The sequence below is a fragment of the Limulus polyphemus genome, unplaced genomic scaffold (genome assembly GCF_000517525.1).
Source record: "Limulus polyphemus unplaced genomic scaffold, Limulus_polyphemus-2.1.2 Scaffold2021, whole genome shotgun sequence".
In the NCBI taxonomy this organism is placed as follows: domain Eukaryota; kingdom Metazoa; phylum Arthropoda; class Merostomata; order Xiphosura; family Limulidae; genus Limulus; species Limulus polyphemus.
The window spans coordinates 22,298-50,017 of NW_013667631.1; the positions used below are offsets into that span (position 1 = coordinate 22,298).

Below are 27,720 nucleotides of genomic sequence, written 5' to 3' on the forward strand. Positions count from 1 at the left end.
ATCTCTTCAGATTTTGGAAGGGACAAGATATTGAGTGACCTTTTTATTTTCTCCAGGTGGACTGTTTTTCTTTTGGAATGTTCATGTATGAGCTGATTACATTACATTTACCTTTTGAAGGTCAAGAATGTGTTAAAGATCACATCTTGGAAGGTGGAAGACCGTCATTAAGTCAGCGGGTGAGTTGGTAAATTTGGACTTACATTTTTTGTCAAAATTACACTTCTGATGTTTTAGTAGCATCTATGACATCAATATTACATATTATCACCAATTATGAAGGCATTAGATGGTCAAAATTTAATTTAAGAGGTATTATTATGAATTGATTTTACCATTTACAACTAATTTGTATTTCACATTAATTTTTTTTTTATCTTTGACCCTACAGTAGTCTCTCTTAGGTACAACCGACCTATCTGCCGTGATAAAAAAGTTGCATCTTATAGGAAGTTGTTATTCAAAGGATCAATAACCAGATAATGAATGACCAAGTTCAAGCTGTGCCAATTGCTATTTCCAGGTGTTGAGCATAATGGTTTATATACTGTATAGGTAGTCAGATAATGTAGCAAGTTGGTACACTGTATAATAATAGTTACGATGGATAACAGTTCAGTAAAGATAAAATTGTTTTGTTTGTATTTTACATAAATTAAATTTATTCATAAATCACATTTATTTCATAAACATCTGTGTATCACCTTTTCATTACATACATATAAAATATTACAAACTGACTAAATTTATTTCATAAAAAATTGTCTACCTTTGTTTGTTTTGCACATTTAACGAGTCTGGCAGTTATTATATTAAGAAGCAATTCATATTTAGTTTCCAGTGCACGATTTTTGTATCAATATATAAAATAACTTGCAATAAATGTCCAGAATTCTACAGCAGAGAAACCGGAAGAAAATTGAAAACGGGATTCACCATTGCAAACAAAAAAATCCACAGTATATCTATGCAAAACGCTGTAATTTTAAACAAAGAACAAAACATTGGAAGCTACTTATATTAATTTAACAAAACAGCCCCACCTTAAACCAAAATTTCACTTGAAACTTGGATCCTTTGATCGCAGCTCTGAAAAAGGACCATTCCACGAATTTAAAAAGAACCACCAAAGAATTAATAAATGTCTGAACTAAATTATTGCTAGACTCTAGCCAATTCCTAAAAAGGTAATCCTCTCTGAATACAAATACTACATAAAATGTAACATGTTGCATTAAAAAAAATTTTAAATTGACTAAAAATTCTCTAATTTCCATGTTTCATTTATGTTGTTGCTTTCATCACAACTTTGGCCTATATCAACATCCAAATCACCTTTCTATATCAACACCTCGAGTCTTCTTCTCAATTTGAGAAATTCACAGCTTTACCAGATGCTTTGAGGCATTTTATTAGTCATGCTTACTGCACAGATAGTCAAGTCTGTCACTCAACAAACTGCAAGTTAATAATCATCACACCTTGCTGGTAAATCTTAATCAAGTTGATTAACGTCTAGGCCATTAGCTCTAAACCTACTACATTCACTAAAAGAATAAAACTTAATTTCATGAGCGGGGCAAAGACAAACAACAGTTTTGACTGCCCCTGGTTATCTTTCAGGACCTGAAAGTTTTTAAACCAAAATACCTAGGTGTGAAGCAATCTCCGGTCACTTGACCTCTTTGTTCCATACTGTATACACTGTATCTCTGTAAATTACATTATTGATATGAAGAAAAGTCATTATGGAGAGGTCGTTATTCAACATTCTGCCCAAAAATCGTGGTTGTATGTTACATTGGTCAGGAAGTTTTTCGTGGGAGGTCAGATCAATGTAGAATTGTTCCGTACACAGAAGAAAAAGTTGTATTTAAAAGGAAGTCATTATTCGGAGGGGTTGTATCCACTAGGGACTACTGTATGCTATAGATCAATGATGGGCAACCTAAGTTAATCTGCAGACCACACATATGGCTTTCAAACACCTTTCAAGATCTGCAAAACGCCCTTTCCAAAAATGATTCAATTGACTAAAAATTAGCTATATATATAGGATGCAGTGGGTCTCGGGCTATGGGTTGCCCACCACTGCTATAGATAGAATAAAAAATATACGATGACCACATGCTGGTTACTTCATCACTACTTTGTAATTTCTCTGTAAAGTATTTAGCAGGCCTGTTGTAGATCTTATGATTTGGTCACTATATGTATTATTTATGTTTGGCTTCTAGAAAACACTAAACTGTAATTTCTGTTAAACATTGTGCTTGATGAACTTCTGCTATTTACTATGTACTATATTTTAGTGGTATGAAATATAATATTAAATCCCAATTTAAGTGTAATATATATATTTCTACTTCATTCTTGACCTTTAGGAAACTGTATATCCCAGTTACATGTTGGATCTCATGACACTTTGCTGGTCACAACAACCCAAGGATCGACCTTCTACAAGTCATATTGTTTCTATTGCCACAGCACCAGAATTTCTTCACTTAATGGATGTTGTCTCACTTCATGACAACTTGGCAGTGTTAGGAGCAGGAGCTTTGCCTGTTTATAGCTGTGGAGAAGGTGGGTTATAATTAAAGAAATAAATTTTTATTATTATATTGGACACATTAAAGTGATTTGAATATTGTAAACTGTACTTCTTGTAATATAATTGATTCTTATACCGGATAAGATTTAAAAAACAGTTAATATAAAGAAACGTCTAAATCTTGGAATAGGATATTGAATATTTAGCTGATTTAAAGTTGTGCCTTAGAAGATTGGAAGGTTTAAACTGTGAAGAGTGAAATGGGCTCAGTTTTACATTAATTTTTAACGTGTTGAGTGTAGCGACACACCATGTCACATTTACTCTAGTGTAATCTTTGAAGTGTTTTCATTGGTTAATAGAATTTTTTTTATTGTTATAGAACTTTTTAAAATTTCTGATGTTGCTATTTTTAAAATATATTGAATGTTCACATAATTAATCATTTGATTCCATAAATCTTTTCACATGTAAAAATCAATTTTTTAATTCTTTTCTTACCAAAGTTCATGCTTTACATGCTTAAGGATATTTTTGAATTTTACTGCCTGCTATTCTACCATTAACCATCTCTTCATGGGCACTCTTTACCACATATGTCACAAGGTTTTTAGTGACTTACATTCAGAACATAATAAAACTACTTTTTGTTTATGTTATACCAATTAGTATAGCATAAAATCGTAGCTAATATTACATATTTTAATAGCATACAAGTTTTAATTTCTTCACGTTTTGAGGCAATATTTTTAAAAATCCTGAATTTTCCCCTAGTGTGGGAAATGTCACATTTTTTCTCTTAGCATCCCTTCTTTAATTTATTTATCACCCCTCTAATAAGCATGAAATTTAACATAAATTACTCACTATCAAATCATCATTGCCTAGACAAAGCATAATTTTTATAGACTTTGGTCTTGTTTGGTTACAGAGCCATCAAATAGAAGATAAGACCCTCTTGCCACACCCACCTGTCACATTCTCTCTTTCAGGGTTTGTTAATAGTTCTCTTACATTTAATACTATATTACTTATAACCAATAGAAAGCCAAGATTTTCATCTATCAAATGATGTACTACATTGTTTTCTGAACAGAGAATTGTCTATTTCTCTTTTAGTACAAACTTTGCCCCACGGGAAGTATATTGACTAGCTTAGATTAATTTGTAACAGCTCATGTGCAGCTTTTATATGCAGAAACATCTGTTAGCTGAGTTCTTGCACAGATCTTAGAATCTAACGTTGATAAACAGAAGCATCGGCAAATGTAGATATGTAGATCTTGAAAGTCGAGCATTGATAACTGGACCAATTGTTGGTTGAGATGTTACAAAGGAAATATCTGCTGAAGCTTTTCACCAGACACTAATCATTGCAGAACCATCTGGAAAATGATCCATAGGAAATAGTACAGCTTATAAAATGAGTCAGATCAACGTAGGCCAGTAATGCAATCACTGATTGGCATGTCCTTGAGCCAATCAAGAAATGTCACAGACCTACTGAAGGATGTGTAGATGTATAGGAATTCTTTTTGGTGCCAAAGGACAGGTTTGTGTGTTTTAATAAAGGTGGCTTCCAAAATATAAAGATGAAAGATTGACAGACCATTAGCAGATATTTTCTTTGCAACATCTCAACCAACAATTGGTCCAGTTATCAACGTTATTTTCAAGTTTTGAACAACTCGAATTTCAAGATCTACTTGTAATGTTTCCCCAAAGTTTACCAAATTTTATAAAGATACACATACTGTATTAAAAGTTATAGTATAAATATTTAACAAGTGCAAACGTGTATACAGTCTTAGTATTTTATAACAAACCATTGCAAAAGAGTTAATAAATAACAAACAAAATAATGCTGTGTATGTTTCTTTACAAATATGTTCATCTCTAGACCAAAACCAAAGTAATAGTTTTTCAAAATCCTTTTTTAAATAAATGATGTTGTTTACTATATTTATTAACAGGGAAGTCTGTACAGCAAATTTCCAAAACATACTAACCTCTGTTGACATTATAGCTATTTCTCGATCTCCAGGGTTTCCACTCTTTGCTCATCTAAGCATTGAAAACGCCTGCTCCAGTCTTTTATACCCCACTTGAATGCCCTAGACAAATTCTAATTTGTAAATTTGTCCAACAAATTCAATACGCCCTTTATCTACGTACTGTATATGGGCACCTCATTCAGATAATGTAATCACTTTTTTTCTCGACAAAGTATTTGGCAAGCGTTTCTATAAAGAGAAGTGTTGTGATTATTCACATAATTTACCTTGCGAATTTGGACGTAGTTGGCGTGACTATGGTTATATCTTCGCTTATATTTATAAATTAATTAATTAAAAAACTCAATTGGTATGAGTCTAACCAGAGCTCTTCTTTTCCACCTCTGTTATCTGATGTTTGTAGACAACCAGGGAAGGGGTCTCTCTCAGGTGAGGCTATCTGTGATATGATCATTTGCAAGATCGAGACATATATGTGGAGCGAAGGTGTCTCTCCAGGGGGGTTCTGAGGCAGCTTTTGGAAATGATTCTGGATCAGCTGGAGTGCATTTAGACTCGCATTTTCCGGCTCCTTCTTTTACTAGGTCGGCCTCAACAGAGGATCTTCTTGATCAGCCACCTCCAGCCCCTATCCTTCAGTTGGTTAATCGGGTTTTTGAGATTTTGGAGATATCTCCTATTGCATTTGTTGGCAGAAAGGATGACTAGTGACTACTTGGTTTTTCCTCCTTCTCCTGATATTGCTGTTCATGCTTGGAGATTTGCTGCTCAGATACATGACAGGATAGCTATGCCTTGTCCCACACGTTTATCTGAACAGCATGCTTTGGCCTTTCACCACCAGGACGAGGTATATTTAGATTCTCAATGGATGAACCCCCCTTTTGGACCTGTAGAGTTGTAGATTGGAGCCTGTAATCACTTTGAACAGATCACAGTTTTCTCGGATTCGTCTTACTTTCACTACTGTCCTGAGTTATTTATCTTGGATCCAACTTTTGTCGGAAGACTATCAAGGTTTCCCTCAGCAATTTGGGGATGAGTTGTGGACTTTGCTGATGTCTACTTCAGTCATATTGTCTTCTTCACTTCTTTCTCTGGTTTCTTGGCTAATTTGTTGTTGGGATTTACTGGGTAGAAATACCTTGTGAGAAAATGTTTGTTTACTGTCTTCTGCCCTCAGGGAATTATGGGAATCTCCTTTTCTCTGTCCCATGTTATTTGCCGGAGTTCCAGAGATGTTAGAATCACGATTTGATTCAGCTCGTTTACATTCTTCTTTATTGTCATTGGCTACTCACCTTTCTGGCACTAATTTGGGAGTATTGGTTTGTATTGTTTTCTGAACCCCCACTTCTTCAGTTCCCAAGTCCATTGGTTCCCATAATAGTCCATCCGTATTCTCGAGGATTTTCGGCTACTACAAAACGGTGTCGGTTACTATCCCGTAGGCGGGGGAGTGCTAATGGGAGCATGATTACATCACTTTCTAGACATCAGAAGCTCTTTCACCAGGGATCTATGGGTACTTCATGTTTTCAGGGTTGGTCATTCAATTTACATCACCTCCACCTGTTGTCTCTTCACCTCCAACAGATCCACAACGAGTAGAGGTTCGTTCCCAAACCATAAGAGAATTGTCAATCAACAATGCAGTATTATTCCTGTTTATTTTTTGTACCCAAGAAGACAGGAGATTGGCGTCCAATTGTCGATCTGTCTCGACTCAACCAATCATTAGATTCTCATCGCTTTACTATGGAATATTTTCTCAACCTACGATGGCATTTTATGCCAGGGCTCTGCATGACCAAGTTTGATGTTATCTATGCTTATCTCCATATTCCCATAGTGGAATCTTCCCGGAGGTTTCTCAGATTTGTGCACAAGGGTCAGATACTGCAGTTCAGGGCTCTACCTTTTAGCATTGCATCAGCACCTTGTGTCTCTTCTGCAGAACTGTACGAGCTTTTTCTCGTCATCTGCATTCATTGGGTCTGTGCACACATCATATGAACAACTGGTTCCTTCTGGCACCATCCCATCGATTAGCAGAACAACATTCTCCTTTCAGAAGCCACAAAAGTGTGCTTTCTTATCAGACTGCAGAAATCTATTATGTCCCTCTGTTCACAGATGCATATCTTCAGGGATGGGGAGCTTATCTTCAAGGTCAGGAGTTCCAGGGTATTCGGATGGAAGTCGAGACTACATTTCATATCAACGTTCTCGAACTTCTTGCAGTCACCAGGCTATGGTTCAAGGTCTGTCTCTCTTGACGATAAAAGTTGTCAGGATACATTTTGACAATTCCACGGTGATTTCTCGTCAAGGAGACACACATACATTCTCGAGACCTTTGTTTTCGTACCTTGGATCTTCTCTACTGGGCTCATGCTCATTGTATCATTCTTTTAGCATGTCATGTTCCAGGAGTGATGAATTGCAGATCACTTGTCTCGACCCAACCAAATTCTTCCAACGGAATGGATGCTACATCACGAGGTGTTTCAGTGGATTTGCTTTTAAAATTGTAGGAAGCTTGGTTCACCTATTGAACAGTTTTCAGAGCACTGTTCCTCAGGACTCCCCAATGCATATTACCCCCACAGGTTATATCAGTGGAGCTAGAGAGTCCTTACCACCTCCAGTTGCTGGGGTGGTCGACAGAGGCTTTTCCTCCTGAGTGCTTGTGTTCTTCCACTCTTTAAGAAGAGAGCAAAGTTGGGGCCCTTTTACTCGGGTCCCTGGATGTTTTCCCAGATGTCAGTAGGAATAGCACCAACCTCTGTGGGAGCCTAATTCTGGTTGGTGGGTTCATGGCCCTTCTCTTTGATCAATGTTGGTTTCATATATTGTTCATGGAAGGAGGTACACTATCTCCTTATAGTTCCGAATGTGAAGTGGTCCCATCCTAGGTGCTTGGTTGAGCACAGGTTCCACGTCCTCTCTATAATTCCAGGGGCAAGCAGAATACTCCTTGCCCACTTGGTTGGGAAGTGAGGATGAATGTTCCTAATTCCAGACCAGATGAGTCCCGTTCCTTTGGTTGAGTACGGCATACACGATCCTGTCATTCCGAGCCTGCGGTGTTGCCTTTTGGACTTCTTCAGGTGAAAGAGAAGGTTTGTCCTCTTCGGTGTTGCTTACTTTCTCATCATGATTCAGGTGGTGTGAAATGCATCACTGTATGGCTATAGGTTGGGATCCAATCAAAAGTATATATACATAACATTGCAGTCCAATAGTCCTAGCCACCAATGTGGGATATAGGTACCACAACCCCTTAATTCCAACCCCGAGTTGAGGAACTTCAGCTGTCTGGTTGGGGCTGACCTATACTGATGATTACTCATATTCTATTCCACCTTTGATATAGGAAGTGAGTTTTAGGTGAAGTGTACACCTGTTCTATACAGATGCTTTCTGTATGGTTCATGCCTGCGCTGACCTCTCCACCTTCTGAATGTGGGATTCTAGCTGTAGTTTCAGCAGAGGTAAGTATGTTTTGGAAATTAACATTCTCTCAAACTGAAAATGTATTTCCAATAATACTTACCTCCACTGAAACTCTCCCCACTAAAAACTGATTTAGTTCTTGAAAAAGTGATAACATTTTCTGAATGAGCTGGTGATATACAGTACCTAGATAGAGGGCATATTGAAGTTGGTGGAGAAATTTGTAAATTAGAATTTGCCAAGGGCATTCGAGTGGGGTATATAAAGCGAAAATACATTTTCAGTTTAGGAAAATGTTAACTTATGTGAGTGCAATATTTTTGAGTTGTAGTTAACATAACATGAAAATTTGTGGTTAATTTAATTTGAGAACATTTAAAGCTTTGGATATATTATACTGTACACATGTATTGGAAATGTGACTGTTTGTAAACATTATTAATAATGAATGGTAGTGATTTGTTTCCAAATTATAAGAATGTTAACAAAAGCACTGAATTTAATAAATTTCTCTTAACAGCATGGACATGATTTTTGCAATTTAATGTAAAATGGGAAAAGGTAGATATTCTCAACTGTCTGGATGCTTTCAATCTAAGAATCTGTTAACTTCATCATAAATAAATGTGAAAATTTGGGTTTTTGAAGAAAATAATTACAAAACTACAATTTTGTAGTCAAATACAAATATTTTAAACTTTCAGCAATAGTAAGGGCATATTTAACAATGAATTGATTTTTACAGACCTGATAGCACTAATTTACTCATTTTCTTATCTGTTTTAAATGAGATATATATCTGATCAGGTGGGGAAAAGTCCCTGGAAGTGGAAAGTTGGGAAGTATGGCTAAGTAGACAGGGGAAACAGTTAGACTTGTTGAAATGTAACTACCATGGGTGGCAAAACAACAAGGTATGTTTTATTTGATATTAGATTTATGTACTTGGATAGATGACATAGCCTCAAGCTATGTTTCATATTTAGTATTTATGGATATTCATCTACCATACTAACAATGTGAATTTTATATTAAACTAAATTTTATTTATTGAATAAGTTGTAAGTGTTTATCATGTCATTATATTAGGCAAAATAATTATACATACATACTTGCCAGTTTCTTTATTTTTAACAATAATTATTATGAAGCTTTTTGGCCTTACGTCTGTGTCAGGTAATGACAATAACTGAAATGAATGTTAATTTGAATGTCTATCCATTGTTACAATCAAGAATTCCACTTGTTTTCTAAAGAAGTAAATTAAATTTGATATTTTGTTTAAGCTGACATTGCACTATAGAGTTTGTTGGATAGTGGTATTTGCCAATCAATTAATTAGTTACTTTTAATTAATTGATTAGTACATTGTTACTCAAACCATGATACACATTCCCCTGTACAAAGCAAAAATAAGCCCAAGAGTTGGAGGTGGGTGCTGCCAACCAGTTGCCTCCTCTGTAGTCAGCAGTTGTTAAATAATTACAGAGACAAATAGCTTTATGAGCTTTAACATACTAAAAACACAATGAGTAAGTTTGATGGAATTGAAGCTGAGACCCTCAAATTACAAAATAATACTTTCAAAACAAGTCAAAAGTTTGTGCAAAAATTCTTTACACTGTTGATTATCACAGTTGTATTTAAATAATTGTCTTTTTCATCAAAGCCCACACAGATGGGTTCAATTATTTTAGAACACCCTTTGACAAGACAAATTATTTTCCTATCTTTGTTATTACAATATAATCTGTGATACTTTCACTTTAGAAATTGCCAGTATATGCTCTTTATGGCTAAACTCACAATCACACAGTCTAACTTCATTTTATTTCACTTTCACTAATCCATTTAATTTACTTGTACTAACTTTGTCATATATATATATATATATATATGTTGCCTGACTAGGCCTACAAACAACGAGACATTATGATGTAACAATACCTGTTTAAAGCAATAAGAATGTAGAAACAAATAAAAATCAGTAATTGAAATCTACAACGAAAGTAAGCATTTTTGTTTCTTGTATAAAAACATCCCACAATGAAATTTTTTTCAGTGCTGCAAGTTCATACTTATGTCACATACAAAAATAAGATATTTTATCTCCAGAAGCTACATAACCTGTGGAAAGTTCATCTCGGGTTTCAAACTATTTGATATAGTAGTTTTTTTTTTTTTTAACTTCAGTTAAACAAATCATACAACAGGTATGCCAAATCAACATATGCAGGCATTTTAGAGTTTAATATTATGTTGAAACTTTTAAGTTTGAATTTTCTTCTTACTTTTCAGACAATAATGACTGAACAGGCTACAGTTACCAGCATGTGTATAGTTGAAAACAGAGTTTGGTTAGGAGATTCTCGTGCTTGTGTCCATGTGTACAGGTAAATTTAAGGATTAAAATAACTTGTATATGTATGTGAAACAACTTTTCGTGTTCTAAAGTAATTTTTGTAGGGAAGTTTTCTAGTTAAAATTGGTGCACTGTATTACATTACATGTATAATTTACTTTAGCATTACAAAGTACATGAAAAAGTCGTATTTTACTACTATGCCACGGGACTGTATTATGTGTAATTAATTTTTGTTTGTTTGAAATAAAGTTGTAAATATTTGTACTAATGTATTAATCTGTAGTTACGTACATCATACCTGGAATTTCCTTTGATGTAATAGTTCAGGATACAGTTTTAAGGATAGAATTACTGTATTGCACTTGCCATAGACATAAGTCACCAAATTAATGATAGCTTTCTAAAACAAGTGTTTGCTCTTTTTCCTAGGTTTCATATAGGTATAAGGTTTCCACATTGGTTCTCTAATAATAAGATATTTGTTATGGATCCCAGCTTCACATTATATTGGGTTACATCTCATCCTTCACACATGTTCATTGTTGTTATTCTGATGTTTAATTCTCAGCCATATAACTTTTCAGAATCTTGAGGGACCACAGTAGTTTTTGATAACACAATCACTTTTTCTGATAATACGATTCCAGCTATACCTACTTCAGACATCACAAGAGGAAAGTTCTGTATTTAATTTCGATACAGAATCAATGTCTTTAATGCAATAATTAAAGCTTAATGCTGTGGGCTTTTTAAGTTTGAAAGACTACATATATAATTATATGTAATAATAATTCTTTAATCATTGTCAGAATATTAGATTTTGAAGCATCATGCTGTTTTATCTTCTTCAGTGGATCACATCATTCAGAACTTTGTGCCTTCTCTCTGGACCCTGATAGTACTTCCCACTGTGCTATTCGCAGCATGACTCATCTCCCTGAGTTGGAAGTAGTTGCTATAGCAACTAGCAGTGGTCGCCTTTGGTTGTGCTGCACAAAGGTTCAGAGTGTTGAAGGAGATGGTCATCATAAGGAAGAAAGTATACCTAGTTCTGAAGAGAACATAGCTGAGAAAAAAAAGATCTGGGAACTGGGAAGCAATGGGAATCCCATCTTTTGTGTTACTGGTTTGAAACTGAAGGAATGTAGGTAAATACATGTAAAGCAATATGACATTATTTAAAGCTTTTGAAATATAAAAAGTACTTTCAAATCACATGATAGATATAAAATTGTATTATTAAAAATCAAGATTTCATTGCTGGTTAATTTACAGCAATTAAAATGAAAATGCTAGAAGGTCCTCTGTGGTTTATTTTGCAAGACATAATTGATACATTAACTCAAAAATAACCATCCCTGATACATTGTAAACTTTATTTGCAGAAGTGAGCTATGGTGTGGCCAGACACAAGCTACTGTCACAATCTTTACTCTTCATAATTCAATTGTCACATCCCAAGAAGTGTTAAACCACTTTGATCCTGTTCTTGATCCCCTAGATGTCACTCAGTTGGTGGCTAATTCCACATATGTTTGGTCATACATTTACCCTGGTAAGTTATAATAGCTCCCATATTCACAATAATTATGTAAATGAATAGTGTAGATCTTAAAATTATCTGTATGATAAAGAATTGTCTTGTGAAAGCTTTTTTTAACAGCAGTATAAAGCTATAAAATTAACATCAATAACATTTTTTTACAAAAATTATTAATAAATCTGTTTCTCATGTTGAAACAAAAGATTTTATCTCTAAATAATTTTGCATTTTATTTTATTTTTTGGCCTGCTTATGTCTCAATTTGCTTATTTTTCCTGGACAAGCTAGTACTCTGGATTTTAAGTATTGTCTATTTCCATGCTTTATTAGTCCTTTTCTTGCTTATGTATTTTAAGTTTAGGTAGGTGGGTGGCTGTATTATTCTGTATAAAATTTCCCAAACATCTGAAACAATAATCACACCATAACAATAGGAAGAACAGTCTTTTTTGGAATAATGCTACAACTTGAATTTTCAGTGAGACAAGTGGTTCTTTCTAAAGTGATACAATTATTTTTTTAACAGTAATACAGGTGACATAAAGATAACAAAGGTACAATCAAAATGCAAACGTTGAAGTAAATTAGAGAAAATGTGTATGAACTAAAGTAGTATTTACATTATTCCAGGGTGTGTAGTATACTTGTGGGAAGTTGCAACCCGCACCATTCTTCACAAATTGGACTGTTCTAAGTTAGCACCGTGTTCTGAATCTCTTATGTCTATTAGTATAGAAGAACATCTTAGTCGTGAGTATATTTATTGGATAAATTATTATCCAGATATTGTAGAATGCAGGTGATGCTAAAATTCTGCAGGGAAAATAAAATATGTTTTAATATTTGTAACTTAAAAAGAAATTATTTTAGGCTTTGAGTTATAACAAAAAGTTGTTTACTGAAACATTATTAATTATAAAATACTTATCTTTTCTGTACGAGGTCAGTCAATGTGATCAACCTTGTAACCACAAAATAACCATCAGAGTTTCCATACTATAACTTTTAATATGTTTTGTGTGCAAGCTTTCATTAAATATTACAAATCATTTTTTTTAATTACCAAACTGCCCCTATTCTCTTATTATCATGCCCCTCCTATATTTTTAAAACTTACATTGCTTGATAACAGTAATAATCCAACATATAATCCTCTACTGTAATCCACTTTTATTGCTGTAATTTTTATTTGAAAAAGAAGAAAAAACGTTTTGAAAAAAACAAATCACATGTGAAAAATTAGCATGTCCTCAGGGGCAATACAGTATTTTTTACAAAATATCTGTGAATGTATGGAATGTGTTGACTGCTCCGAGTGAAAAGTGATTTTCATACTAAGATTAAATATACTTTTCTTCATCTGAAAATTTATATTTTTTCTACCTTAACTCTTATATGGACCAAGTTTATTTGCCTGACCTTGTAACCACCATAAAAATAATATGAATTAAAATTACTTCTTTCTTTCTAAAGTGACAGTGAATTGTAATGAACTACAATCAGGGTTAGTATGGGTCAAGATATTTCTGGAAAGTCAGGGTATTATGTTTTCCAGACCTAGAAGTAATGGAATTTTGGTTGTAGTCATGGAATGTCAGAGCAAATTAAATTTATTTTTCAGGTGAAAGTTACTGCAGAATATGCAAAGACAGTAGTTCTCACAGACTTTTGATTTTATCTATTTTCAGATGTCTTTTTTTTTTTTCTTCTCTATGTCTTCACCATTTAAGTTGCATATTATCCATTTTTCCAGCATATTTTAATATAAAGCATTCATTGGTTTTCTATGGTTATATACAATACTTAGCACTTAATTAACTTACGAAGTGTTCCAGATTAGTAGCTAGACTGTCAAAGTGATTATCATACATACATACATACATGTAGACTGGATTTAAACAGACTATACCTGGAAAGTGCATTTTCAATGATAATTGGCTAACTGATGAGAGATATAAATTATGGTTGTGCTTAACTGATGATAGGAATGCAAAGTGTGTTTTGTCAATCATGGGTGAGGAAGCATTATGTATCAATGCTGAGAGCATCGAGGTCCAAGCTAGGTTGGAAAGGCAAATATAAGAAACAACACAACCTGTAGATTTAACTACATTCTTTGGTAACAGCAAAGCAGTATCAGTGACTACAATAAAAGTGGTGGAGTTCAAGTCTTCAGGATGACACCACAGAAGACTTAAAAAGCAGATTCTGTCACATTAGTCCTACAAGTCATCAGACTACAATATTTGTATAATTGGAGATTTTTTTTTAATTGAGGTTTTCTGAGATTTAAATTCAATACTCCTTAATTTAGGAAGTTGTGGTTTGCACATTTCACATGGAGCATTCAAAAAAGGAGCAGATTCTACAAGTTGGAAGATTGACCAATTTTTAAGTAGTATTTATTGGTTACTAAAGGACTCCCTTGCTTGTTGTGAAGGTTATGCTAAAATCACAGCAATGACCAAGTCATTCATGCCACTAAAGTTATGCAAAACAAGATGGTTAGAAAATGTGCCAATGACGGAGAAGGTTATGCCAGACTGAAAGAACTACATAGAAGCAGTGGAGTCTGAATATCACAAATGCTGCTACAAATCATACAGTACTGTCAAAGAAGGGAGTAAAGATTCATTGATGCCTAAAAACTTGCATTTCACCTAACACTTGCAAAATAAGTGACCTCCTTTCTGATTGTATACCAAACAGAGAAACCAATGGTTCAATTTCCTGTTGGTGATCTCTTCAATGTGATTAAATCTGTCATGCAGAGTTTCATTAAGGGAGATAATTGCTAAAGCCATCATTTGTGTCCAAAGTAATGAGCATTGATGCTGCTGACACAAAGGTCCACTGCCATCCAAATAAAATAGATGTTGTATTTACTGAAGGAAGTGGTGGCAAATGAAAAAAATCAGTGAAGAAAGAGAACTTGAATTTAGGAAGGAGAGTAAAGAGTGCTTACTACCACTTGTGCTGAAGTTGCAGGATAAGTCTCCACTGCATGCTTGGATCCATGTGAAAAAAAAGCTCAAGAAGGTACTGCAGAAACTTATTGATGAGAACAGCTGTGATGATATTCTCAGGCAGTACAAACTCTACATAATTGACATGGTAACAAGCAGAAAAGCAGAATTTACAGATTCTGACTATGCAGGTAGATAATCTTTTTTTTTCTATGAAACAATGGCAGGCAGCAAAATATTTGAAAAGGTGTGGGAAGTTGTGCAGGTCTTGCTGCTTTTGTCTAATGGGAATGCCTCGGTGGAGAAAGGCTTTTCAGCAAATCTTCAGATTGAGATTGAAAATCTTTAAGAGAAAATATACACAATCCAGCTCCCTGTGTGTAACCATCTCAGTTCAGTTGGTAATTTCAAAGGCCATTTTACTGTCTGCAGCTGGTGCAAGGCAAAATTACTACACCTTCTTGGATGAGCAAAAGTGATGCAAAGAAAATAAAAGCTAAACACTCAAGCAAAAATCACTCATGCATGAAATTGATGAAATAAACAAAAAGAAACAATGCATTGAGAAAGATGGCATGCTCTTGAGAAAACAGCTGACAAATTGGCTTTGAATGCTGAAAGCACAGGAAAGCTGACCTTGATTGCAAAATCAAACAGCTTGCACCAATCCACAAAGGAGAAACTAGCAAGTCTACAACCTGTAAAATAACTGAACAAAAAGAGATAAAAGAAATTAAAAACATGAGGGAAAAAAAATTAAACTGATTTTTCTACATGTTGTCTTAATTAAAATGAAATGACTGACAGGTAGAAAGGGTTGTAATTGTACATTTGTCCTTGACGTAACAACGTGGCCTTCTTATAGCTTTTGTTTATTTAGTTTTTCCTAATCATAGTCATCATCGAGAGAAAAAGGAAAAATTAAATACATTCTAATTTGACATAGGCCTTGTATAAAATGAAACTGAGATAGTTGATAGGTAGGAAGTTTGTAATTGAACAAAGTCGTGGAAAAATCAGAATTCTTCTTTGACCAAATTGTACAAACCCTGTACAATTTTATTGCTCTTTCAACCTTGTCTAACTAATAATCTCACCACACAGCAAACACATGGATCGTTACTGTATTGAATGACGTAACACACAAGTTGCTTAAGCATACCTTGCAACTAATTTTTTTTCCCATCATAAACTTACCTAATCTAACAAGTTTCGAATGTTTACATATCCATAAGTAAAGAATATACATGAAAAACAAGAAATACAGTACACGCATTTAATCTAAATTATATGAAATTAAAATTTGATTAGTTATGTTTTAACACCAGTTTATTTGTATACATTGATAATAAAGTAGTTTAAGTTTTGAAAGTGTCACTCTTGAAAAGGTCATGCCTTTTGACCTACTTGAGATACATAATCAGACCATTTGATTTCAATCGGTGTTTCAATGTTATCTTTTTGTTTCTACGTGATTAAGTATAGAGTGTACTTTTTTTTTTAATGTCCACTGTTTTTGTTTGGAACAGCTGGCCGGTGCCAAGTTACAGCCATGGCAACACTAGGTTGTGAACTGTACATTGGAACCACCTGGGGTTGTGTCATTGTAGCAGAAGGAAACAGCATGCGGCCTGTGACCATATTTCGACCTTTCGAAGAGGAAGTAAAGGCAATTCTTCCATTGTCTAATATCTTGTTTTCTAAGGATGGGGTAGACAATTCTTCATCATCAGTGGAAAACATCTCGCACCCCATTTCTCTGTTAGCTACAGTTGGCAAAGGTTATCGTAATCTGATTGGCAGGTACACTTCTCTTCCCTATGACAGTAGTGCTTCTCATAACAGCATGTATTTGATACTGTGGCTTGTAGAAAACTGGGCTGGATCTTAATTTTGAAACAACCATACACAATATGTGCATATCTTTCTTTAATGATAACCTCACAAATATTCAACATTTTTCCCAATTTATAATGATTCTGTCCGGACAAAGGAATTTTGCAAAGCAATCATACAAATTTCAATGTTACAGTTCAAATCTATTTTTAAAAGTATTATAATATAGTTGTGCAAAATTTATTTGCTTTATGGAGCTTAGAAATTTAGATGCATTTATCTTTCATTCACTAATGATTAATTTATTTACAGACTGTTTTTCCCTAAGAGTCATAATATGCTGTGGTGGATGAATGTAAAAGTACATTTCTCGTTATCTAGGTAGTGTTAATTTCCCAAAGTTTGAACGTTTTTAATATTGTTCTTAAAACAGTTCTGTAAAAGTATTAGATTCATTAACTCTTACAGACAGATAAACTGTTTGGTAAGCTGTCAACATCATTATCTACTGAAATATTGCAGACTAAACTTGTAATTTCCTTCAATAAGTGATACATAGAGAAATCTTATAAGTAGGTATGCTTAATGGCTTTTCTTACATCCATTATGTCAATAAGTTATCATTAGAATCTTGTGTTTAGTGTAAGTTAACCCTTCCTTCATCATAGATCATACCTTTGCCAACATAAGCTTCTACCTAAAAATTTCTTATTACAATTTGAAAGTATTTGTTAATTTAATGAAAACATTTTTAGTTCCTTAATGTTGACAGGAGGTATAAATTTACTGTACTACTAGTTACTTGCAAAAAAAATGACTGTAAAGTTATTTAGTATCAACTGTATAATAACTTTTGCCTCACCATATATATATGATTTTGAACAGTCACTGCTATTGTAGCATTTTTGTTATTTTCTTAAAAAGTTTTAAAACTAGTCAAATTCAGTTTTTAACACAAAATCTGGGTAAAAATCTTTATTGGCTTATACTAGGTACTTTCAGCTATTTAAATATTTTATCGAGTTTTTCTTGAAATTTTCTTCAATACAATCAAATTCAAAAAACATTGATCACAATAAGCTTTTGGGTGATACTAATTCCAAATCAGATTTTATTCATTCTTGTAGCAGTTATCCTCCTAGTAAGGTGTATATATATAACAGTCAAAAAATAACTGTGTATCATGTGCTGTGTGATCTTGAATGTAATAATTACCCTTAAAGAAAAAAAACTACACTAATTACAAAACATATTCCAGAATGTTAGTTTGCACTTCAGTCAGAAACAGTGTAACTTTTTTTTCTTCCAGTTACTAAAAAGCTGATCTGTTTTTATATATATTAGTGTAGCAAATTTACTCCCCTTGGTGTTTCATAAAAGATTTCACACTGCTGTACCTCTCTCCAAATTCTGTTTGATTTCTGTTGTGTATTGGCCATAAAACCGTTCTAGTTTTTTGTTGAAATTCATGTTACGCTCGTTAATGTAATCAATATCAGCATCCTCATCTATTCTGCGACGGCGACTGTATTTTGACCTTTTGTCAATTCTGAAAGAAGAGAAACAGTGTGAGTATATAGTAAATAGAATAAAAATTAATTTCTTCTCACTTTAAATCAAAAGCAAACTTATTCTAACATTAAGACCTGTATCTAAAGCTGCATATTTTAAATTTCTTTAATAAAGCTAAACTTTTGTGTATTTAAACTACGCTATCTCTCTCTATGAGAGAAAGAAAGACAATAGAAGTAACTTACTGTTTCTCTAGATCAGCAACCATTCTGTCTACACATTCTTTGGTATCTTTATGCATTCCATGAATGATAGTGTCACGTCCTGGGTAAAAAGCTTCACCCCTACAATAAGCATAACAACTAATCAACACTTTATACAGTTTTGCTTTCTTCGTCTTTAACTATTACTGTAAGGTGAATTCTTATAATGTAACAGATGAATCAATGTGCTACAAACTAAAGCAGATGTTTGTCAGTTTCCTTTGAAATGACTTTGCCGATGTCCAAATAGTTTTTTTCATAGTAACTTAAGATATAATGAGGATTTTCTGTCCCCTAATGTTTACTTCAGTGATGGCAGTATATGCATCCATTCAAGTTTGTTCAACTTCCACGCTTCAACACCGGCACAGTTTGGCAGTTTTTCACATACAAAAAAGTAATTTTTTTTAGTGAAATATTTCAATAAACTGTACTATATATATTATTTAATTTCGAAACAGAGATAAACATCAATAATGTATGTCATGTGGTATTTTGAATGCAGCACTGGTTCATCTTAAATTTTTCTGATGTCAAAATAATAAGTCTATAGTTTCGAACAAATTAGAAACTCAAATTACCGATATTGAAAAGCTAGAAAATAGTACAAGATCCTCTTATCTATTTAATTTGATAAGATATTACTCATGTAATAAATTAAACACTGTGGCATCCCACCCACATCTTTCCATTTTTGGAAATGCTCCCTGATATATTGACATAAATAACCAATCAGAAGCTCCAAATGTCCCCCTAGAGGCTTTCTCATATCCTCCATGTGCAAAATTTTTGAAGACTTAGCAACCGAGTCCAAAGGTCATAACTAGAAGAGATAACTGTTTGCTTTACTTCTTTAGTTACTGTTCTATGTTTCAAGAAGTTATTTCAAAATAGCAATAATCTATAATAATTGAAATGATTATGAATTTTACAAAATACTAGTCTGCTAAAACACAGCCAAGACAAGTTACTTTGCACAGACCAAAGATCAGTTTTATATTACTTGAGCATGTGAGCCGCGTCATTATAACTTCTGTATTGTTAGCCAGACATGGCTGAAAGGTCAATATAATAAAAATAATATATATAAATGTATAATGTTATGAGATTTAAGCTATTTAGTCTAAACATTTATGTTTTCGTGTTGTAATTTGTGTTCATTCTAGAATGAAAGTGGGATAAATTATGTTTATTTACCAATTTTTTATAGTGGTTGCGAGATTGGTCAAATCTTCTGAATATAACAAATAAAATATAAAGTTGTTTCTTAAGAAACATTTGATAAATATCTTGACATTATAAAGATTTCACACATGAAATTTCAAAACTTTCTGATGCATAAAAGTATTTTTAATATTACTTTGCATGATAGATAGGCAATATGCAAAATGAAAAAACATTGCTTTATAAACCTTAAGAGTTAATAAAAAAATTAGATATTTTGCATATGAAAGCATTGTAATGTTTACTGATCATATGCCAAATTTTGTTAACAATCGCTTACTAATTTAAAAGTTATAGCATGAAATCTACAAGCACAAAATGGTTATGAGGTTGATCCCAAGGACCGATCCCATGCTGAAAGAGTTAAGTAATGCACAAAGAACATAGAATAACAACATGCAAAAAGCAAACAATGTCCCATAACTATCAGAATTATTTTTGCTTTCTAACTCTGGAACAAGACCTGTTATGAATTCATCCAAGCTAATCGTTATTATTCCCTCAGGAACAGAGCTTGTACTCTGAGTAAAATTGACAATTATCTGTTCCGACCACAATGTTATACAATACGTCATTTGATGGATGAAAACCTTGGCTTTCTATTGATTATAGGTAATGTATAATTTAAAGAGAGGATGTAATAGGTGGGTGCAGCTAGAGGGGTCTGATTTTCTATATGATGGCTCTGTAACTACACAAAATTGAAGGCTATAAAAATTATGGCTTATCTGAGCAATGACTATTTTATAATGTGTAATTTACATTTAATTTCGTACTTATTGGAGGGGTGGTGAATAAAATAGAAAAGAGGAGATGCCTAGATAAAATGTTTCACACTAGAGGAAATTCAAGGATTATTTTAAATATTGCCTTATAAAATTAAGAACTTAAAATATGGATTATTAGCTAAGATTTTATGCTATACTAATTGGTATAACATAAATAAAAAGTAGTTTAAGTCACTAAAACCACATGACATGCGCAGTAAATGATGCCCAGGCAGTTAGGGTTAAAGAATTCAGGAGATACATGCTCCGTGTGAATTGAGGGAATTTATTCTGCTCTCTCTGAAGTAAGATTTTAAACATTTTAAAAAATGTTTCTGTAGTCAACTACCTTACTTAAAAGCTTTGGAAGATCAAAACCACAAGACATGATGACAACAGTTCACAGTCACTGGTATGGTTGTATGACAAAGTGAAGTACACTTAACAAGAGGTTATACACATAAGTGTTAATAATATAATGAAGGCTTATATCAGGAATTCCTGGATAACACTGGCTTTAATGATTAACTATAGTAAAACTTACATTTCCTCTTTTTTTTTGTTATATTCCTCCATATTAGGCTTTAGTTGTTTCACAAATCGATGATATTTCCGTGCTGTAGCTGCTTCATAATCTAAAGTTGAAAAATAATGGTATCATAGATTACAATACAACCTATAATCTACAGTCCAGAAAAACAGCTTTCTGTAGAACTCATCCTAAGTACTTAAACCACATAAATAGGAAAAAACATTTTCATAAATACTGTACGAAACAAAATTTAATTACAAATTGATCCACACCCATATATAAATAATAAAAATAAAAAACTAGTGCTAACTTCATTACTTTTTCAACCACTGCATTACCGTTAACATTATTTTGTTTGTTTTTTTTAAAAGCTAATCAGAACATTTTCTACTTGGTGAATGAATGCTAATGTTGATGAAATTACACCACAGGGTTGCTATTATGCTTGTTTTTCAAATTTGGAGTAACCCCACACTGGTCTTCTGTAAGTGATATAAGTTAATAATTAAATAATGGAAACATGTTTTGCTATCACCACTAAATAATAATGCTTCTATTTAAAACATATTACAGTTGCAACTAGAAATAACTAAGTAGCCAGTTAGTCAATTTATTTATGTGCATTGTTTGAATATGATAAAAACAATACTTAATAAAGATCCGAGTCTTCAGAATATTATTTTGCAGTGTCACCATACAGACTAAACAGTAAATTTAACTAAACTTATCTGATCTGATGAAAGTTTAGTTGGTGAACATAATAAAAGAAACTTATGTTTACAAGTATTGCAAGTCAATACTTGTATATCTATTAAAAATTAAAAACACCATATTTGAACAAAGAACCAAACACCAACAAGATACTTTTATTAAGCAATCTCCAGTCATGTAACTTTGTTTCATACTGTACACACATATATATATTCCTGTGTCTAGGTGAACTACTTGTTCCTGATGATGACAAAACCTTTTCCAAAAATTGTATATTTGTTAAATGTGTTCTAAAATTTTCTTGTTCCCCTTTCACCCCATTTACAAACCGTGTAACCTTACCTTATCTGATTATTCTTCAATTATTCTAATTGAAGAAAAGTATGTTTGAAAGCTACAGAAATTAACTTAACACAAACAAAGGAAACTGAAAGAAATATTTATAGAAATTATAAAAAAAATCTTAAACCAATAATTTACTCTACTACAGGATGATTCAAAAACTGTTTACACTTATATAGCATTTTCCGTTACTTTGCCCATATTCTTCGTGACTATCTGGACAGGATTTTTCCCAAGAGATGGATTGAAAAATGTGGTCCTCTGAGATGGCCCACCCATTAACCAGATTTAACAACATGTAATTTTTAACTGTAGATTATGGTTAAAAGAATGTGTGAATGCCACAAAACCCAGGGATGTACATGGACCTTTGGGAAAGGATTACAGATGTCATACAATCGATACCACCTAGAATGTGCTCTAGATGCAATGTGTGACCACTTTCAATCATGCATAGATATTTGTGGAGAGCAAGTTGAGACTCTATGAAAGATAGGAAATTGTTTGTATGTTTTGGTTTGAATTTCGTGCAAAGCTACACGAGGGATATCTGTGCTTAGCCATGCCCTAATTTAGCACTGTAAGACTAGAGGGAATGCAGCTAGTCATCACCACCCACTGCCAACTCTTGGACTAATCTTTTACCAACGAATAGTGGGATTGACCTTCATATTATAATGTCCCCACGGCTGAAAGGGCGAGCATTTTTGGTGCAATGGGATTTGAACCCGTGACCCTTAGATTGCGAGTTGAGCTCCTTAACCACCTGGCTATGCCAGGCCTGCTCAGCCTGAATCAGAATATCAGGAAATGGTGGAAACACAAAATATTGAGAGGAAGGAGTATCCTGTAACAAGGAGAGGAGCATAGGAAATTGGGGAAAGAGATAAAACAAAACATACTTGGGAAATCATGTCCAAAAAGGTCATATTAGGCCTAACGAGCCTACAGTAGGAACTTGAGAAAACATAGCAAATTCAGGCTGAGGAAAAAGGCTGTCAAATGCTTTCATATACTGAACAGGTTTGGCTTGTTCAGGAGAAAGTTGGGCAACATCAGGAGAAGGATGGCTTACATAACGATCAATCTCTCGACGAATAATGCCGATAATTCCAAAGTCAAGTCTCTCCCACTTCTTTATAATTATATTTACAGAATATGTGCTACAATGTAAAACATTGTATAAGACAGTAAGAGCACTTTCTCAATGTTTTCTTATTTCAAACTTATGTTTTTTATTGTTTAACCCTTAGATTGTTGCTGCTTTAAATACATGCAGAATTTCTGCAAGCCTTACACTGTATACATCATACTCACATTCAACTGCCAGATGTGGATCATACCTAATACGGTGAACATTTAATACATTTAGCAGTATCTAACACCCCTAGTTTATGACAATGTTGGAGCCTTAAGTTTTGTATTTGTAACTACACAGTTACTCAAATGCTTTGTAACCAACCAGGAAAAAATGAATAATCTTAAATCATTTTATTTATTAGGTAAATGAGTACTTAGCCAAAGTAAAAATCCAGTATTTTTTTAATATACTTCAAGTAGCCTAAATTTAATGTCAACAACATAAAAATTAGAATAACATCAACATATTTTCTATAATAAAACTAGAAATTCTATTCTGATAATATATTAATGTTGTGTAAACAAGTAACAACTACATTTAATTTCTCTATACAAGCTGCAATAATTTCATTTTTACAATGGTATGATACCAGTTAACATTTTAAAAGTTAGCCGTATAACACTGAAATCAAATTTTCTGTACTTTTACATGAAATAAAGAGACACAATAAAAGGTTATAATTTTCCTATACAGAAATGTATTTTCCAATAGGTACTCTTCTCACAAAATCAGCTATTCCCATTTAGTGCTGCCCTCTATATGCAAACTTTTTCTTTATGCATGCTAAAGTCTTCCATTTCCCCTATTGGAATTGCAAGATTTCAATACGTCTCACATGCAAATCATCATGCATCACCTCCTCACCAATAGGAACATGGCATGCTCATGTGATGCACTCCTCTACCGAACTATCAATTTGAAGTCTGGGAGAAGACGTCATCACTGGAGAAATGTGGGGAGGAAGGACTTATCATTTTCAGTATCGGAGAATTATAACTTCCAATACGGTACCTTACATCCTCTCACACGATTAGCTGGAATCCCACATTGATAAGGAGGAGGGACCAGTGCAAGGGAATGAAAGAAGTAATCCCTGGAAAGCATCTGAAGGATACCCCTGGAAATAAGAGATTCAGATGCGAATATCGGAAGATGGAAACTTCACCACCTCTGAGCCAGATATACTCTTTGCCCAACTGTGGAATGTGTTACATATAAGGGCGGAAAATGAGAGGAGCACATCCGAGTGGAAGAGAATGTGGCAGGAAGTGATCCTAACCATAGAATATACTGTAACTCAATCCCACAATGAGAAAAGAGGGTAAACAAAGGATGCACCTCTCGATATAAAGTGGCTATGGCATAGCAGACCGTACTCAGTAAGTCAACTACATTCAAAACCTGCCCGTGGGGTACCAACATCCGCCCGAGGGTAGGATGAGGATCATACCATCTTCACCTCAAACCCAAGAAACATGGAATTAAAAACCAATCCAATTCTTGGGTATGCCACGAGGATTAGCTCTGAGCTATCAATCCAGAAACTTGACATCCAGTATCAAAAGTATGTTTATCGCATGCAATCAACTCCCTTAACCAATAAACAGGCCAGAACCATCCAAATGGCAATAAAATCCCCCCAAGAAGCGAGATGAGGGATAGCCAAGGACAGAGCAGGAACAATCCCATGTACCATCACTGTGACCCACAACACAGATGGAGGAAATTGAGGTATGAAGATAGACAACCCCCAAACCTGTATGAGGACTTATGTTGATCAGTTCACTCTAAATCCAAAACCTGCCCACAAGGTACCAACATCCAAGCAAGGGTAGGATGAGTGCTCCCAATCAAAGAGGTGAACTGCATTCTGGCATCTCACTCCTTTATCACAAATAGGAGGATATCACATCATCAACATCCGTAGAACACCACCACCCTACTCTGTAATTGAATGGTTATTGTGTGGAACTCGTTCAGCAGATTGCCTCCATGGTTCACCACCCCAGTGGCTTGGAACTCCACTCAAAGAAGGGGGGACAATGTGGTGCAGACTGTACCAAGTTATTCACTTCAGGCATGGTAGGGATGGGCAGCAATCCCCTTCTGCTTTACCCATGCAATCCATGGGTGGTACAGTCCAAGACGGGCATGTTTACGAAGCAAAATATCACAAGGTTATGCACCTAGAAGCAATATTGTGAAACACGCCATCTCAATGGTGAGCATGTGAAGCCATGGAAGATGAAGCATGAGTCAACATGGCTGGTCAGTGCAGATTTCAAGCTAAAGAATACTTGGTTTAGGCACCACTCACCACACAGTAGAATCCATGGTATAAAGAAATAGAGAAAGGCCCCTGAAAACAAAGTACAAATAAAAACTTACCAGTAAGAGACGCACCAAATTCTGAAGAACCACCACAGGTGGCAAACGAAACCCCGATGAAGAGGAAACTGCAATATGATGGAGATACTGGAAGATGAACATATTGGGTGTGGTCCACATGCTGAACTGCAGAATCTCCTCCAATCGACAACGAAGACAAGAAGCAATAGAAAAAGTGAGGTGTCTAATCTGATGGGAGGACACCTGGAACAAATTCCAGGAAGAAGTTAGGGAGGAATAGGCCAATTGAACCAAAAGACAGACCCAACTGGTAAGGGTGGAAGATCACAAAGCGAGGAGGATTGCCAGGGGATAAAGTCAGGAACGTGTACCTCGAAAGGAAATATTATGGGCAATATAACAACAAAGAGTCCTGACCAAGCACAAAAGCCTATCCAGATCTAGTCGAAGGTAAAAATTGGAAAAGGAAGTGAGAAAATGAGGAACCACCCTCCAGAGGTCTTCAGGAGAAAGGAGAAGATGGTTAGGGTTATAAAAGATATGTGAAACGTCAATGGCAAACAAATCAGTCTGTCAATGTCCACAGGCTAAGAGACGGAAGTATGTTTTAAGGGAAAGCTGAAACAAGGAACACGAAGATAGTGATTCAATTAGAGGACCACATTAACATCCCAATCTGAAAGGGTAGGTAACCTGGGTGGGTGACATATATGGAAGAAATGCATAAGCATGGTAAGGACAGGGGAAGTAAAAACTGTATGGATCTGGAAAAATGAAAGGTATGGGATAAGGCCACTCAATACCCCAAAAGCTAGGAGACCAAAGACCTACGGTCAAAGAGCCAGGTGAGAAATTTTGCCACATGAGCCCCAGTATGCTGGTCAGCTGGAAACCCCCTAGTTATAGACCAACAATGGAATACCTTCCACTTGCTTCGGTACACCTCCATGGAAGATGGATGTATGGAACCAGCAAACAATGAAGTGACTCAATGAGTAAAACTAAATCTTTTCACCAAGGACTGGACAAAAGCAAGGAATGAAATGTGACCAAGGATGATGATGAAGGTAGGGAGAAAGTGGAAGAGGGAGGGGAGCAGATGCTATAACCATGGAAGCCAAGGCTGGACTGGCCAATAAGGATCACTCAGGAGGACCGAACAAGGAGTGGAATGGGTGAGAAAAGTCACCCAATGAAGATAGTTTGGTGACCAATCCTGGCTGAAGGCATCAACTGCCATAGCCTGGGGATGAGGTACAGGCAACCAAAAGAGAGGTAACTTGTTGTTGAGGACTGTAGCAAATGCATTCACATGGGGAGATCCCCACCAATGACAAAGATTCCTGAAAATGCGGGGAACTACTTACCACTCTGTGTGATATATCCAGTCAAGGCACTAAAAATGATCCAAGACTAGATTGAAAGTACCCGGCTCGACACGTAATAAGATGAATGTGATGTGCATGGCCACAGTATATGAGATCTAATCTCCAAAAACAGAGATCCCTGTACCAGGTGCCCCCTTGGTGGTTGATATGTGTCACCACTGTAGAATTGTTGCCCAGTCAATGTCAGTCAAGAAGAAGAAAGTGATGCAATGCCCGATTTACAGTATAAGTTCAAGAATATTGATATGCAAACCGCTTTCGTCTGCATACCAATGGCCTGAAGCCTCCTGGTGATTGACTCATCGCTGAAGGGATGTGAAAAGATGTAGATCTGGACGCAGGGGAGGAAGCGGCACACCCACCGACATATAGGCTTTGTCCAAACACCAAAGCAAATCGTTTTGCATGGAAAAAGGAATAGTACTGGAATGGAAAGATGATCCCAAGCAAGGTTCCATCAATCATGAAGTGCCCACTGAAGGGATCTCATATGGGCATGAACAAGGGGAATATTGAGTGGGTCTGAAGAAGGATTTCTCCAGTTTGATCAACCAGCCCACCCACCGACATATAGGCTTTGTCCAAACACCAAAGCAAATCGTTTTGCATGGAAAAAGGAATAGTAATGGAATGGAAAGATGATCCCAAGCAAGGTTCCATCGATCATGAAGTGCCCACTGAAGGGATCTCATATGGGCATGAACAAGGGGAATATTGAGTGGGTCTAGAAGAAGGATTTCTCCAGTTTGATCAACC

The 27,720-nt window shown here is 34.8% G+C and overlaps 2 protein-coding genes across 2 annotated transcripts in view; one reads left to right on the forward strand and one right to left on the reverse strand.

Annotated features, from left to right (window-relative positions):
• Positions 1-17,709, forward strand: part of LOC106465690 (leucine-rich repeat serine/threonine-protein kinase 1-like) — a 25,462-nt gene extending 7,753 nt beyond the window's left edge. Inside the window, exons 5-12 of the mRNA XM_022393620.1 lie at positions 57-179; positions 2,385-2,583; positions 8,833-8,939; positions 10,324-10,418; positions 11,242-11,538; positions 11,776-11,945; positions 12,564-12,683; positions 16,429-17,709. Of these exons, the coding sequence (XP_022249328.1) occupies positions 57-179; positions 2,385-2,583; positions 8,833-8,939; positions 10,324-10,418; positions 11,242-11,538; positions 11,776-11,945; positions 12,564-12,683; positions 16,429-16,790 (1,473 nt within the window). The 3' untranslated portion in view covers positions 16,791-17,709. The remainder of the gene's footprint in view (positions 1-56; positions 180-2,384; positions 2,584-8,832; positions 8,940-10,323; positions 10,419-11,241; positions 11,539-11,775; positions 11,946-12,563; positions 12,684-16,428) is intronic.
• LOC106465691 (pre-mRNA-splicing factor SYF2-like) overlaps positions 17,696-27,720 on the reverse strand; it is a 27,622-nt gene continuing 17,597 nt past the window's right edge. The window contains exons 4-6 of the mRNA XM_013925928.2: positions 21,046-21,136; positions 18,493-18,591; positions 17,696-18,284 (exon numbers count right to left, since the gene is read on the reverse strand). Of these exons, the coding sequence (XP_013781382.1) occupies positions 18,119-18,284; positions 18,493-18,591; positions 21,046-21,136 (356 nt within the window). The 3' untranslated portion in view covers positions 17,696-18,118. The remainder of the gene's footprint in view (positions 18,285-18,492; positions 18,592-21,045; positions 21,137-27,720) is intronic.